Below are 13263 nucleotides of genomic sequence, written 5' to 3' on the forward strand. Positions count from 1 at the left end.
GTCAAGAAGATGTGGTTATTCTCTTCCTTCTTCATCTGTGAATTCAAATCTTGGGCTTTCGTTTTCTAAAGTTCACCTTGCTTCCATCATGGTATACAGAAAAGTGCTTGCCTAGAAGTCATGCTTCACATTTCCAGTAGTAAAGGACTTTTTGGAGGGCTTAATGAAGACATTTCCTCCAAAACATTCTCCATGGGAGCTTAACTTGGTTCTCTCCAAGTTGATGGCTCCTCCCTTTGAGGCCATACACAAGTTCTCATTGCAGCAACCTTGTTGAAAGGTAATGTTTAGAGGGAGTTGCATCAGTAAGTAGGGATACTGAGCTTCAGGCTCTTTTGGCAGTGAAACCCTACAGTTTTCTATCATAACATAGTACTTTTAAGTTTGCATCCTACTTTTCTGCTTAAAGTTGTAACTTAAATTTACGTAAATCATACTATGTATCTGCCAGTATTTTTTTTTTTTTTTTTTTTTTTTTAGTAGTCCCTTTACCCTGCACAGAAATATCTTCACTAGGGCGATGTCAAAATATTCTGATTCTGTGAAACCGGACAAATGTTGTTCCTAACAATAATCATCTTTCTCAATAGTAGGCCTTTTTGTACCAGCATGGTGTCTTCAAAACAAAGTATTGTTAGATGGATAGTTTCATGCATTGCTGTTTACCAAATAGCCAACAGACCCCTACCTGGCAGACTTAGAGCGCATTCTGAACGAGTGAAGGCTGCTACTGATGCCTGGTTGAGAAATGTCCTTTTATAATAGATATGCAAGTCAGCCACACGGATCTCTATTCAGATCTTCACTAAGCATTACCTGTTAGACGTGGATGCCACAACTGACACTTTAGTTGGTCATACATCTTTTTTTCTTAGATGTTGTCAGCTTTCTTTTTTTTTCCTGTTGATTGACGACCACGGTTTGAGATTTACTGTTCTATTCTGTTCATAACTATAAGTGAGTATGCTATGATGTAGAAGGAAATGTTACTTGAAATCCTAGTCCTGCATTGTAGGTGTGCTCACTGGAGTCATAAACAAATGTGCCTCCCCACCAGATGTCACTACTTCTAAAAGCATTTTTATCTCAAGTAGGCTAGTTATTGCCTTCAAAAAGAACTGAGGCTGTGAGGCAAACTGCCCCTGTGGTGCATGCTGTGAGATGAAACCTGCTGGATCCTCAAAGGAGGAACGTAGCTTTTGAAACCTGGTGATTTCTTGACTTAATGGTTGCATTTGCCGTCATTTTTCTTTGTGTAATGTAGGGGCTTAAAGGTTCCCGTTACTGCCAGGTGCTGCAATGCTGTCTTCTTATTCAACAATATTGGTCCTTTCCAGAAAGAAATTGTCAGTAAAAGCTGACCATTTTTAACTGTGGAGGTGACATCTATTTTTTGGATGTTTGTGGTGTTGACCCTCAGGTTCATGCTTCTGTGTGCTGAATTGGTTTTAAAAAAAGTGTATGGGATCCCTTTATGCGGGTGTGAAAACTCTGCTTTTATGACTTTCTTGAAGATACCTATGATGCAGAATTGAAATTAAAAATAAGTAACCTTTCCTTCTTCATTATCCATACTACCTAAGATTGAATGCTATGCTATTGTGAAAGCAGTGATACTTTATCATATTTCTTCTCTGTCAGGGGTTTCTTTTACAGAAGAAGTACCTTCGCAGTCAGAGAAGGATCCCAGCACTCCTATGCCACTAGTATCGAAGTTACATTCCAACTTAAAAAAGTCCACCATGTATGATCTGGGGAGCCCTTTTGGGTCACCAGCAATAATTCGTTTGGGTGGATTGCTGGATCAAAACTCTCCATGGCACGGGTCAATCCAGAGTCCTCATATAATGAGAAGAGGTCCGAAATTATGGTCATCCGATTCGGGTAAGTTTTCTTTTCATCAAAAAAGTTGAAAACGCTGTCACTTAGCTATTTTTTAAAATGTTCTGTTCACTTCACAAAAGGGTCCTTCCTGCTCATAGGCTTGAATGAGACCCTTTACATTTTCTTATTACAGCTCGTTGGCCAGCCTGCTATCACTTTCATTAAATTCTCTGCTGCATTCTGCATTGACAGTCTGATTCTACTGTCTTTACAGCTCTGTGTATGTCTTCACACACCTCATCACCCTGCCTCGCAGTGCTACCATTGCTCTATCCTATGTCCTTTACTGGTTTTTCTCTTCTGAAGGCTATTTGTACTACTATTCGTGCGCCCCAGCCATTTAAATTGTAAAAACTGTTTGTTACTGCAATTAAATGAGTCTATTGTCTGTTGCCCTTGACCACAGTTGGTATATTAAAATTGAGCTAGTGAAGGCACATTCAAGTAGGAAACGAAGGCAGTGTCCGATAAAACTGACAAATTATCCCTGTAAATAAAAAAGGGTTTATCTGAAAATAGAGGAGAATTCTACATGGAGTTACCGAAGGATATTATTTATTTTCCACCCACTGGTGCAGTGAGGTGTCGCATTCAGGTCATTGGATAACTGGTTAAAGAGAAAGGACAGGTGAAATTTAAGTAATTGAAGTAATTTTTAAAAAGCAGAATTCAAGTCAGGTTTATGTAGTACATGTTTCATGGGGCCCAGATTTTTTTGATTTACCAGATGATGGTGAATATGATTGGAGAAGATGAAATAAAAAATGGTGGTTCGATGGCATCTGTTGCTGCAGATACACATGTTGTGCATAGTCCGCCATCTGGTGTTGGGTCGGAGTGTTAAAAGTTGTTTTTCTTCGAAGAAGTCTTTCGAGTCACGAGACCGAGGGACTCCTCCTCTTTGCTTCCACTGCGCATGGGCATCGGCTCCATCTTAGATTGTTTTTTTTTCCGCCCTCGGGTTCGGACGTGTTCCTTTTCGCTCCGGGTTTCGGGACGGAAAGATAGTCAAAACTTCGAAAAATTACGTCGGTATTGTTTCGCTCGGGATCGGGATAGTTAGAATCGACACCGAATCGTGAAGAGCTCCGGTAGCCCTTCGGGGTAATTTCGATCCCCCGTCGGGGCCTGGTCGGCCCGACCGCGTGTAACATCGACACCGATGGAACGGACCCCGTTCCGATTCTGTCCTAAATGCCACAATAAATATCCATATACGGACCAACATTTGGTCTGTAACTTGTGCCTGTCACCCGAGCACAAAGAAGAAACTTGTGAGGCCTGTCGTGCGTTCCGGTCCCGAAAAACGCTCCGAGACCGTCGAGCCAGAAGACTACAGATGGCGTCCACGCCGACAGAACACCGAGAGTTCGAGGAACAAGGAGAAGAGGAGGAAGCCTTCTCCATCCATGAAACGGACTCAGATGAATTTGACGTCGACGAAACTGTGAGTAAGACGTCGAAAAGCACACAGCACAAGAAAATAGACAAGGCCCAGGGGACGCCACTGCCAACTGGCCATGGCTCAACCCATAAAGGTGACCGTCTATCGGCACCGAAAAAGGCCGAACCGGTGCCCAGATCGTCCGACTCGGGTCGAGACACAGGCACGCAACATTCTCGGGACCGAGAAAGTGTTGCCGAAAAAGATCGACGCCGAGAAGGCGGAGCCGACGCTGCTCGACGCAGAGACAGCGGCACCGAGGATGATCGACGCCGAGAAGGCTCGACTCCGAAAAAGAAGAGATTCGCCTCGGAGCCGAAAACAAAAAAGGACACAGTTTCGGTGCCAAAACGATCAGCAACCGAAACCACTACCGGCTCATATTCAGAGGAACATTCATTGTCCTCTCAAATGCGTAAACACAGGTTTGAAGAGGAGCTACAGACTACTGATGTAGACCATACACAAAAAAGGATCTTCATCCAGAGTGGAACGGGGAAGATTAGCACTCTTCCACCAATCAAGAGAAAAAGGAGACTAGAGTTCCAAACTGAACAACTAACACCACAAACAAAGGTGGCAAAGAAAGCAACTCCGCCACCCTCTCCTCCACCTGTAACTCAAATATCACCAGCACAAACTCCGTCACATTCACCGGCTCACACCACCATGAGCCAAGATGACCAAGATGCTTGGGACCTATACGACGCACCAGTGTCAGACAATAGCCCAGAGTCATACCCTACCAAGCCATCACCACCCGAGGACAGCACAGCGTATGCGCAGGTGGTAGCTAGGGCAGCAGAATTCCACAACGTGTCGCTACACACAGAACCTGTCGAGGATGACTTCCTTTTTAACACCCTCTCCTCCACCCATAGCAACTACCAAAGCCTGCCTATGCTTCCGGGAATGCTAAGGCACGCGAAGCAAATCTTCAAAGACCCCGTCAAGAGTAGAGCAATCACTCCAAGGGTAGAGAAGAAATATAAAGCACCTCCCACAGACCCTGCTTTTATCACCTCTCAACTGCCACCAGACTCAGTCGTGGTAGGAGCAGCTCGCAAACGAGCCAATTCACACACATCGGGCGATGCACCACCCCCGGATAAGGAAAGCCGAAAATTCGACGCAGCTGGGAAAAGAGTTGCTGTACAAGCTGCCAGCCAGTGGCGCATCACCAACTCTCAGGCGCTCCTAGCGCGCTATGACAGACCCCATTGGGATGAGATGCAGCATCTCATCGAGCATCTACCCAAGGAATTTCAGAAGCGGGCAAAACAAGTGGTTGAGGAGGGACAAAACATCTCCAATAACCAAATACGCTCCTCTATGGATGCAGCGGACACAGCTGCAAGAACAATAAACACTGCAGTTACCATCAGAAGGCACGCATGGTTGCGCACATCTGGCTTTAAGCCAGAAATACAGCAAGCAGTACTCAATATGCCGTTCAACGAACAACAATTGTTCGGACCAGAGGTTGACACAGCGATTGAGAAGCTGAAAAAGGACACTGACACAGCCAAGGCCATGGGCGCGCTCTACTCCCCGCAGAGCAGAGGCACTTTCGGCACCTTCCGTAAAACAACATTCAGAGGAGGGTTTCGGGGTCAGGCCACACAAGCCAGCACCTCACAATCAACACCGTCTACCTACCAGGGACAGTACCAAAGGGGAGGGTTTCGAGGCCAGTACAGAGGAGGACAATTCCCGAGAAACCGGGGGAAATTTCAAAGCCCCAAAACCCCAACAACCAAACAGTGACTTACAGGTCACTCAACCCCTCCACATAACACCAGTGGGGGGAAGACTAAGTCAGTTTTATCAATCATGGGTGAATATAACAGACACTTGGGTCTTAGCAATTATCCAACATGGTTATTGCATAGAATTTCTACAGATCCCTCCAAATATCCCACCCAAAACACAAAAAATGTCAAAACAGCATTTAGACCTCCTAGAAATAGAAGTTCAAGCACTACTGCAAAAAGAAGCAATAGAACTGGTACCATGTACAGAAATAAACACAGGAGTCTATTCACTGTATTTTCTAATACCCAAAAAGGACAAAACACTGAGGCCAATCTTAGATCTCAGAATACTAAACACCTACATCAAATCAGACCACTTTCACATGGTCACGCTACAAGAGGTGGTACCACTGCTAAAGCAACAAGATTACATGACAACCTTAGATCTCAAAGACGCGTATTTCCACATACCGATACATCCTTCGCACAGGAAATACCTAAGGTTTGTATTCAAGGGGATACACTATCAATTCAAGGTTTTACCGTTCGTTATAACAACCGCGCCAAGGGTGTTTACCAAATGCCTAGCAGTAGTAGCCGCACACTTCAGAAGGCAGCAAATACACGTATTCCCGTATCTAGACGATTGGCTAATCAAGACCAACTCGCTAACAAAGTGTTCACAACGCACAGAGTATGTCATACAAACCCTCCACAAACTCGGGTTCTCCCTCAACTACACAAAATCAAACATTGTGCCGTGCAAAATACAGCACTACTTAGGAGCGGTAATCAACACAACAAAAGGATTAGCTACTCCGAGTCCACAAAGGGTTCAAAATTTTCACAAGGTCATACAGGCCATGAACCCAACACTAAAAATACAGGCAAAAGTGGTTTTAAAACTCCTAGGCATGATGTCCTCATGCATATCCATTGTCCCAAACGCAAGACTGCACATGAGGCCCTTACAACAGTGCCTAGCATCACAATGGTCACATGCACAGGGTCACCTTCTAGATCTGGTGTTGATAGACCGCCAAACATACCTCTCGCTTCTATGGTGGAACAGTACAAATTTAAACAAAGGGCGGCCGTTCCAAGACCCAGTGCCACAATACGTAATAACAACAGATGCTTCCATGACAGGGTGGGGAGCACACCTCGATCACCACAGCATCCAAGGACAATGGGACGTACATCAAACAAAACTGCATATAAATCACCTCGAATTACTAGCAGTATTCCTGGCGCTAAAAGCATTTCAACCCATCATAACCCACAAATACGTTCTTGTCAAAACAGACAACATGACAACAATGTATTACATAAACGAGCAAGGGGGAACACACTCGACACAGCTATGTCTCCTAGCACAAAAGATATGGCAATGGGCAATTCACAACCACATTCGCCTAATAGCACAGTTTATTCCAGGGATCCAAAATCACCTAGCAGACAATCTCTCTCGAGATCACCAACAGGTCCACGAATGGGAGATTCACCCCCAAATCCTAAACACTTACTTCAAAATTTGGGGTACACCGCAAATAGACCTATTTGCCACAAAGGAGAACGCAAAATGCCGAGACTTCGCATCCAGGTACCCACACAGACAGTCTCAAGGCAATGCCCTATGGATGAACTGGTCAGGGATATTTGCATACGCTTTTCCCCCTCTCCCTCTCCTTCCATATCTAGTAAACAAATTGAGTCAAAACAAACTCAAACTCATATTAATAGCACCAACATGGGCAAGACAACCTTGGTACACAACACTACTAGACCTGTCAGTAGTACCACACGTCAAGTTACCCAACAGGCCAGATCTGTTAACACAACACAAACAGCAGATCAGGCATCCAAACCCAGCATCGCTCAATCTAGCAATCTGGCTCCTGAAATCCTAGAATTCGGACATTTAAACCTCACTCAAGAATGTATGGAAGTCATAAAACAAGCTAGAAGGCCATCCACTAGACATTGCTATGCAAGCAAATGGAAAAGGTTTGTTTGCTACTGCCATAATAATCAAGTTCATCCATTACACGCATCCCCAAAAGATGTAGTGGGATACTTACTACACTTACAAAAGTCAAATCTAGCCTTCTCTTCCATAAAAATACACCTGGCAGCAATATCTGCATATCTGCAGATTACTCATTCAACTTCGCTGTTTAGGATACCCGTCATTAAAGCATTTATGGAGGGCCTAAGAAGAATAATACCACCAAGAACACCACCAGTTCCTTCGTGGAACCTTAACATCGTCTTGACAAGACTCATGGGACCACCTTTTGAACCTATGCATTCTTGTGAAATACAATTCTTAACCTGGAAAGTTGCATTTCTCATTGCCATCACATCTCTAAGAAGAGTAAGTGAAATTCAGGCATTTACAATACAAGAACCTTTTATCCAAATACACAAAAATAAGGTTGTACTAAGAACCAATCCTAAATTCCTACCAAAGGTTATTTCAACGTTCCACTTAAATCAAACGGTAGAGTTACCAGTGTTCTTCCCACAGCCAGACTCAGTAGCTGAAAGGGCACTACATACATTAGATGTCAAAAGAGCACTAATGTACTACATCGACAGAACAAAGGAGGTTAGGAAAACAAAGCAACTGTTTATTGCATTTCAAAAACCTCATACAGGAAACCCAATATCAAAACAAGGTATAGCCAGATGGATAGTTAAATGCATCCAAACCTGCTATCTTAAAGCAAAGAGACAACTGCCCATTACACCAAGGGCACACTCAACCAGGAAAAAAGGCGCTACCATGGCATTCCTAGGAAATATTCCAATGCACGAAATATGTAAGGCAGCCACATGGTCCACGCCTCACACATTTACTAAACACTACTGTGTAGACGTGCTATCCGCACAACAGGCCACAGTAGGTCAAGCCGTACTGAGAACTTTGTTTCAGACTACTTCCACTCCTACAGGCTGAGCCACCGCTTTTGGGGAGATAACTGCTTACTAGTCTATGCACAACATGTGTATCTGCAGCAACAGATGCCATCGAACTGAAAATGTCACTTACCCAGTGTACATCTGTTCGTGGCATTGGTCGCTGCAGATTCACATGTGCCCACCCGCCTCCCCGGGAGCCTGTAGCCGTCGGAAGTTATCTTCAACATCTGTACATTTGTATATACATATTACTTAACCTTAATTTGTACATACTTATTCATTCCATTGCATGGGCACTATTACTAACACACACAACTACTACCTTACCCTCTGCGGGGAAAACAATCTAAGATGGAGCCGACGCCCATGCGCAATGGAAGCAAAGAGGAGGAGTCCCTCGGTCTCGTGACTCGAAAGACTTCTTCGAAGAAAAACAACTTGTAACGCTCCGACCCAAAACCAGATGGCGGACTATGCACAACATGTGAATCTGCAGCGACCAATGCCACGAACAGATGTACACTGTGTAAGTGACATTTTCATTACTGCTATTATCCTTTCCCTTTGTTGTGGCTTGGCTGCTTTGTGTCCATGGATCTCAGTTGTAAGTACTTTCACAGGGCAATATCGAAGGGCTGAAACTGACCAGTACATGTTGTCTTATATGCCAGTGCAAAAACAAATGCCTTGGGTGATGGCACTGGCAGACCACTTATGCACTGAATCACACACATGGCCTATGTGTAAATTCAGGAGGAATCCTCTTTTTGTTCATTTGAAGCCACATGCTACCTACAAAAAATGTGAAGATGAGATGTTGGAATGAGTTTTAACAAGGGATGTGTTGAGAAAGGGACAAATGTGTGATTAAAAGTGAGACATTAAGGACCCTCAGTAGGCAGACAAATTAATACATTAATGACTGAGCAGAAACTCGTGTCTGCTGTCTCATGTTATGGGTGTTTTTTCCAATTTGCTGTAAAGGAGGAAGATGAAACTGAAGTGGTCAGTCGATCTGTTGCTAGGCAACGTACGCTGACCTGTGATGATCCTGTTTTTTTGACAAGGCACCTTATGAGTAATAGCCTAATTCTCTTTCAAACAGTCCTCCGTGGTAGAGGTTTGTAACAAATTGATGCCTTTGGAGAGAAAATGTTGTCTTTTGCTAGTTTGGCCTTAAGATCCTTGTAAGTGTTGTGCTTTCTGGGAAGATAGACCTGTGCTTTATGACACATGGAGAGCACATTTTATTCTGCGATGTGCGGGAAGCCCTAAGGCTTTACTGGCTCAAAGAATACATTATGGCCAGGACATGGCGAGGTATGCATTCAGTGCTGGTTTGGATACCACGGACAGTGTGGTAACAGCTGCTGGCAGCAGTATGCTATCTAGAAGGCATTTATGGATAAGAATAACCGGGTTTCCAGGGAATGTCCGTTTCCCTTTACGGACATGCCCTTCAATGGCTTTAGATTTTTCATGGTGAAGGCTAATCTAGCGCTTGAATGATTAAAGGACAGTCGAGCAACAGTATGATCCTTTTTGACTCTTGTCTCTTGCTAAGCAAATCCACTACCAATACTGGAAGTTTAGGAATTCTTTCAGAGGACTAGCTTACAGAAAGTGCCAGGACGAATACAGTCGGACAATCCTTTTGTTGCAGAGGTCATGATAGCAACTGTGACTGTTCACACCATTTGGGACAGCTGTCCGCCAACTCAGATATGCAACATTTCCTTCCTCGCTGGACAACCATCACATCAGACTGAAGGGTTTTGCAAATCATTCAACGGTCCTGTGCCCTGTCTTTCCTTCCGACCTGTTTTCACCCCCCACATCAGAACAACTGTCAGCATATCATTCCACAGCCTTGCTGCATGGAGTTTACTTTTTGCCGATAAAGGGTGCTACAACATGGGTGCCGGCTTGGAGAGAAGTGTTATTCTTGCGACTTCATTATGCTGAAAGATGGAAGCCCTAAGGCCTATATTGGACCTCTGCAGAAAGGTATTCAGTGGGCAGAAAATCAAATTCAAGATTCTCACCCTGTCGCAGATTATTTCTGGTCTCGACCCAGGAGACTGGATGGTCTACCTAGTCTTTCAGGACCTTTGATTGGCGCTGTCCTGATCATGGTGCCGTTCATGCCCATTCCACTACTGCAGCGAGTTCGGAACAGTTTGGGAATGATCTCTAAGTTTCAGGCCCAATCCTGGGTCTCAGTGAAGACAGCTCCAAGGCGTCCCAGAATTTTAGCATTGGGCATCCTCCTTGTCCTAAACACAAGTTAGCATCTGCAGACCCTTCTGCGTAACATCCAATTAGCAGGTCTAGCATATAGGCTGCCTCTCTAACTCTATTCAGATCTTTCCGGAGAAGGCTCAGGCTCTCCTGTGGTGGCAGACACATGCCAACCTCACCTGCGGCATGCTACTCTCCTATCCCCTTTCAGGCATCACAGTTGTAATAGACTCATCATTAATCAAGTAGAATTGTAATCTCTGAGAGGTGGCAATCAGAGGCTTCTAGTCTACATCAGCTTTTGGAAATTCAGGAAATCAATTTTTACCACAAAAGCCTTCCTGCCATCCATCTAGTTGAGACTTGTGCAGGTCCTTACGTTGCCACTTAAAGATAGGCCGGAAGAGGATTCTAGGTCCTGTGCCAGGAGGCCCTAGGTCTATGCAGGTGGCTCGACGAATAGAGCATTTATCTGGTAGCCAATCATCTAGCAGTATCTCCGAATCCCACAGCAGTTGAGCTGGGCAGGCTTCTCATGGTCTTTCATGGGTGGCATCTCCACCTCAAGATGGTATAGTACATGTTCTATCAGCTTTACTGCACACTGGAATTTCCTACAGCAAAGTCACTGACCACCTTATTGTGACTGTGATGTTACACATTTTTCCAATATGCATTCCTGCCACAGGTCTCTTGTGCCTCTGGTTCTGAGAAAGTCAGGACAGGCTGGGCCCAAGTCATCTTAATGGCCCTGGACTGGGCTAGGAGAGTATGGTGCCCAGAGAAGCTGAACACGAGCATTTGCCCATCGATCCACCTACCACTTTGAGAGGACCTACTGAAGACCCAGGTGGCCTATCAAAAGTTGTGATGCCTTTCCATGTTGCCCACTGTATCTCTTTACCAAAGTTTTTTCACTCCGCCTCACATTTTGAAGGAGAAAGAGATCCCTTTGGCTCAGATTAAAAGGGTGCTGATCTTTTTCATTGACCTCACAAGGGGGGGAGGGGGGGGGCATAGATTAACACCTCTTTGTATGGTTCTTTAGAGCACAGAAAGGAAAGCAGTGACGAAAAGGTCTCTGCTAAGATGGATAGTCCTCTGCATCAAAATCTGGGCTGGCGAAGATGCAACCCCCTTAATGACATCCTACATGCTCGTTCCACCAAGGCTGCTATCACAGCTTTGGCAAGGGACATACCGGTTCTGGACATCTGTCAGGCTGTGACATGGCATTGTTTCACTCGTTCACGAAACACAACTGTCTTGACAGAGCGGTCCGACAAGAAGGCGATTTTGCGCCCCTGGTCCCGCAAGACATTTTAGTCTGACCCCACTCCCAAATTCTCCACCTTTTTGAAGTTACAGCTATAACATCTGTTCTTAAGGTGAGCAATCTGTGTAGAGTATCAAGAAGAAAAAGCATTATCGGTGATTATTAACTTGTTTGTTATATTTCTGTCTTGGTATGAATCCTCAATCCTCCTGATGTTATCCAATCGTAAAAAAAAACTTGGTGTTGAGAGTTTCTTTACCATTAGCACATTTTCTATTTGTTTTTAGCCCTTCTCACCTTACTAGCTTTTGTCTCACTATTAGTTAATCATGGATGCCTAACACATACTAGTGCTGATTTGTATTTATTTCATAGCTCCCACTCCTACATATGCCTTACTTTTTATGGTCTCCTTATTAGTGGTAACAAAAATATTTGTTTTACGTATTCCATAACTATGGAAGTTGCTGTTATAATTCATTATCTTGGTTCAGTTTGCTGCAGCACTGGGGCACATTCTCTGTGATGGCGATCCATGCCTTAACTCCTCCTTTCTCATTTTCAGTTCCCTCATAGTTTCTTCCTCATTCTCTGTCTTATTCCTGAGCTGCTGTCTTATGGATTTCTGATGAAGGTGCTCATGCTGAAGTGGTTGATGCACTTAAGTTGCCATTACATTGCGTCTGTATCAATGGATGTGTGTGATCTAACAATAGGAGAAAGTCTTTCTTTCTCGGATTCCGAACAAAAACACACACACACTATCTATAGATAGAGATAGACCTAGAGATAGACAGAGAGACAGACATAGACAGATAAGGAATAGATAATAGACAGAAAATAAATAGATAATGGATACGGAGAGATGGAGGGGATGGATGGGTGATAGATAAGGGATGGATGGGTGATAGATAATAGAAAACGGATGGATGATAGACAGATAGATGGATGATAGACAGATAGATGGATGATAGACAGATAGATGGATGATAGACAGATAGATGGATGATAGACAGATAGATGGATGATAGACCGATAGATGGATGGATGATGGACGGATGATGTTGTGATTGCGTGCGATGTCGGCGACACCCAGCTGATACTTTCCCTCACCAAGGACCCTACCATCGCCAAGACCAACCTGTAGGATGGAATGAAAGACGTCGCAGAATGGATGAAACTCAGCCGCCTGAAACTGAACTCCGACAAAAATGGAAGTCCTCATCCTAGGAAACACCCCGTCCGCCTGGGACAACTCTTGGTGGCCCACGGCCCTGGGCACCGTTCCAACCCCCTCAGACCACGCACGCAACCTCGGATTCATCCTGGACCCGCTTCTCACCATGACCAAACAAGTCAACGCCGTCTCGTCTTCCTGCTTCCTCACTCTCCGCATGCTCTGAAAGATCTTCCGCTGGATCCCCGCTGACACCAGAAAAACTGTGACCCACGCCCTTGTCACAAGCCGCCTGGACTACGGAAACACCCTATACGCAGGAACCACCGCAAAACTCCAGAAACGCCTTCAGCGAATACAAAACGCCTCCGCTCGCCTCATCCTCAACATACCCCGCAACAGCCACATCTCCGCTCACCTGAGACACCTGCACTGGCTACCCGTCAACAAAAGGATCACCTTCAGGCTCCTCACCCACGCACACAAAGCCCTCCACAACAAGGGACCCGAATACCTCAACCGTCGCCTCAGTTTCTACACGCCCACCCGTCAACTTCGCTCC

The 13263-nt window shown here is 44.8% G+C and overlaps 1 protein-coding gene across 1 annotated transcript in view; it reads left to right on the forward strand.

The window, feature by feature from the left end:
* Positions 1-13263, forward strand: part of NDC1 (NDC1 transmembrane nucleoporin) — a 168252-nt gene that overhangs the window by 107117 nt on the left and 47872 nt on the right. The window contains exon 12 of the mRNA XM_069232644.1: positions 1642-1884. Coding sequence (XP_069088745.1) covers positions 1642-1884 — 243 coding nt within the window. The remainder of the gene's footprint in view (positions 1-1641; positions 1885-13263) is intronic.

This window comes from Pleurodeles waltl, chromosome 4_2 (genome assembly GCF_031143425.1).
Source record: "Pleurodeles waltl isolate 20211129_DDA chromosome 4_2, aPleWal1.hap1.20221129, whole genome shotgun sequence".
NCBI lineage: Eukaryota > Metazoa > Chordata > Amphibia > Caudata > Salamandridae > Pleurodeles > Pleurodeles waltl.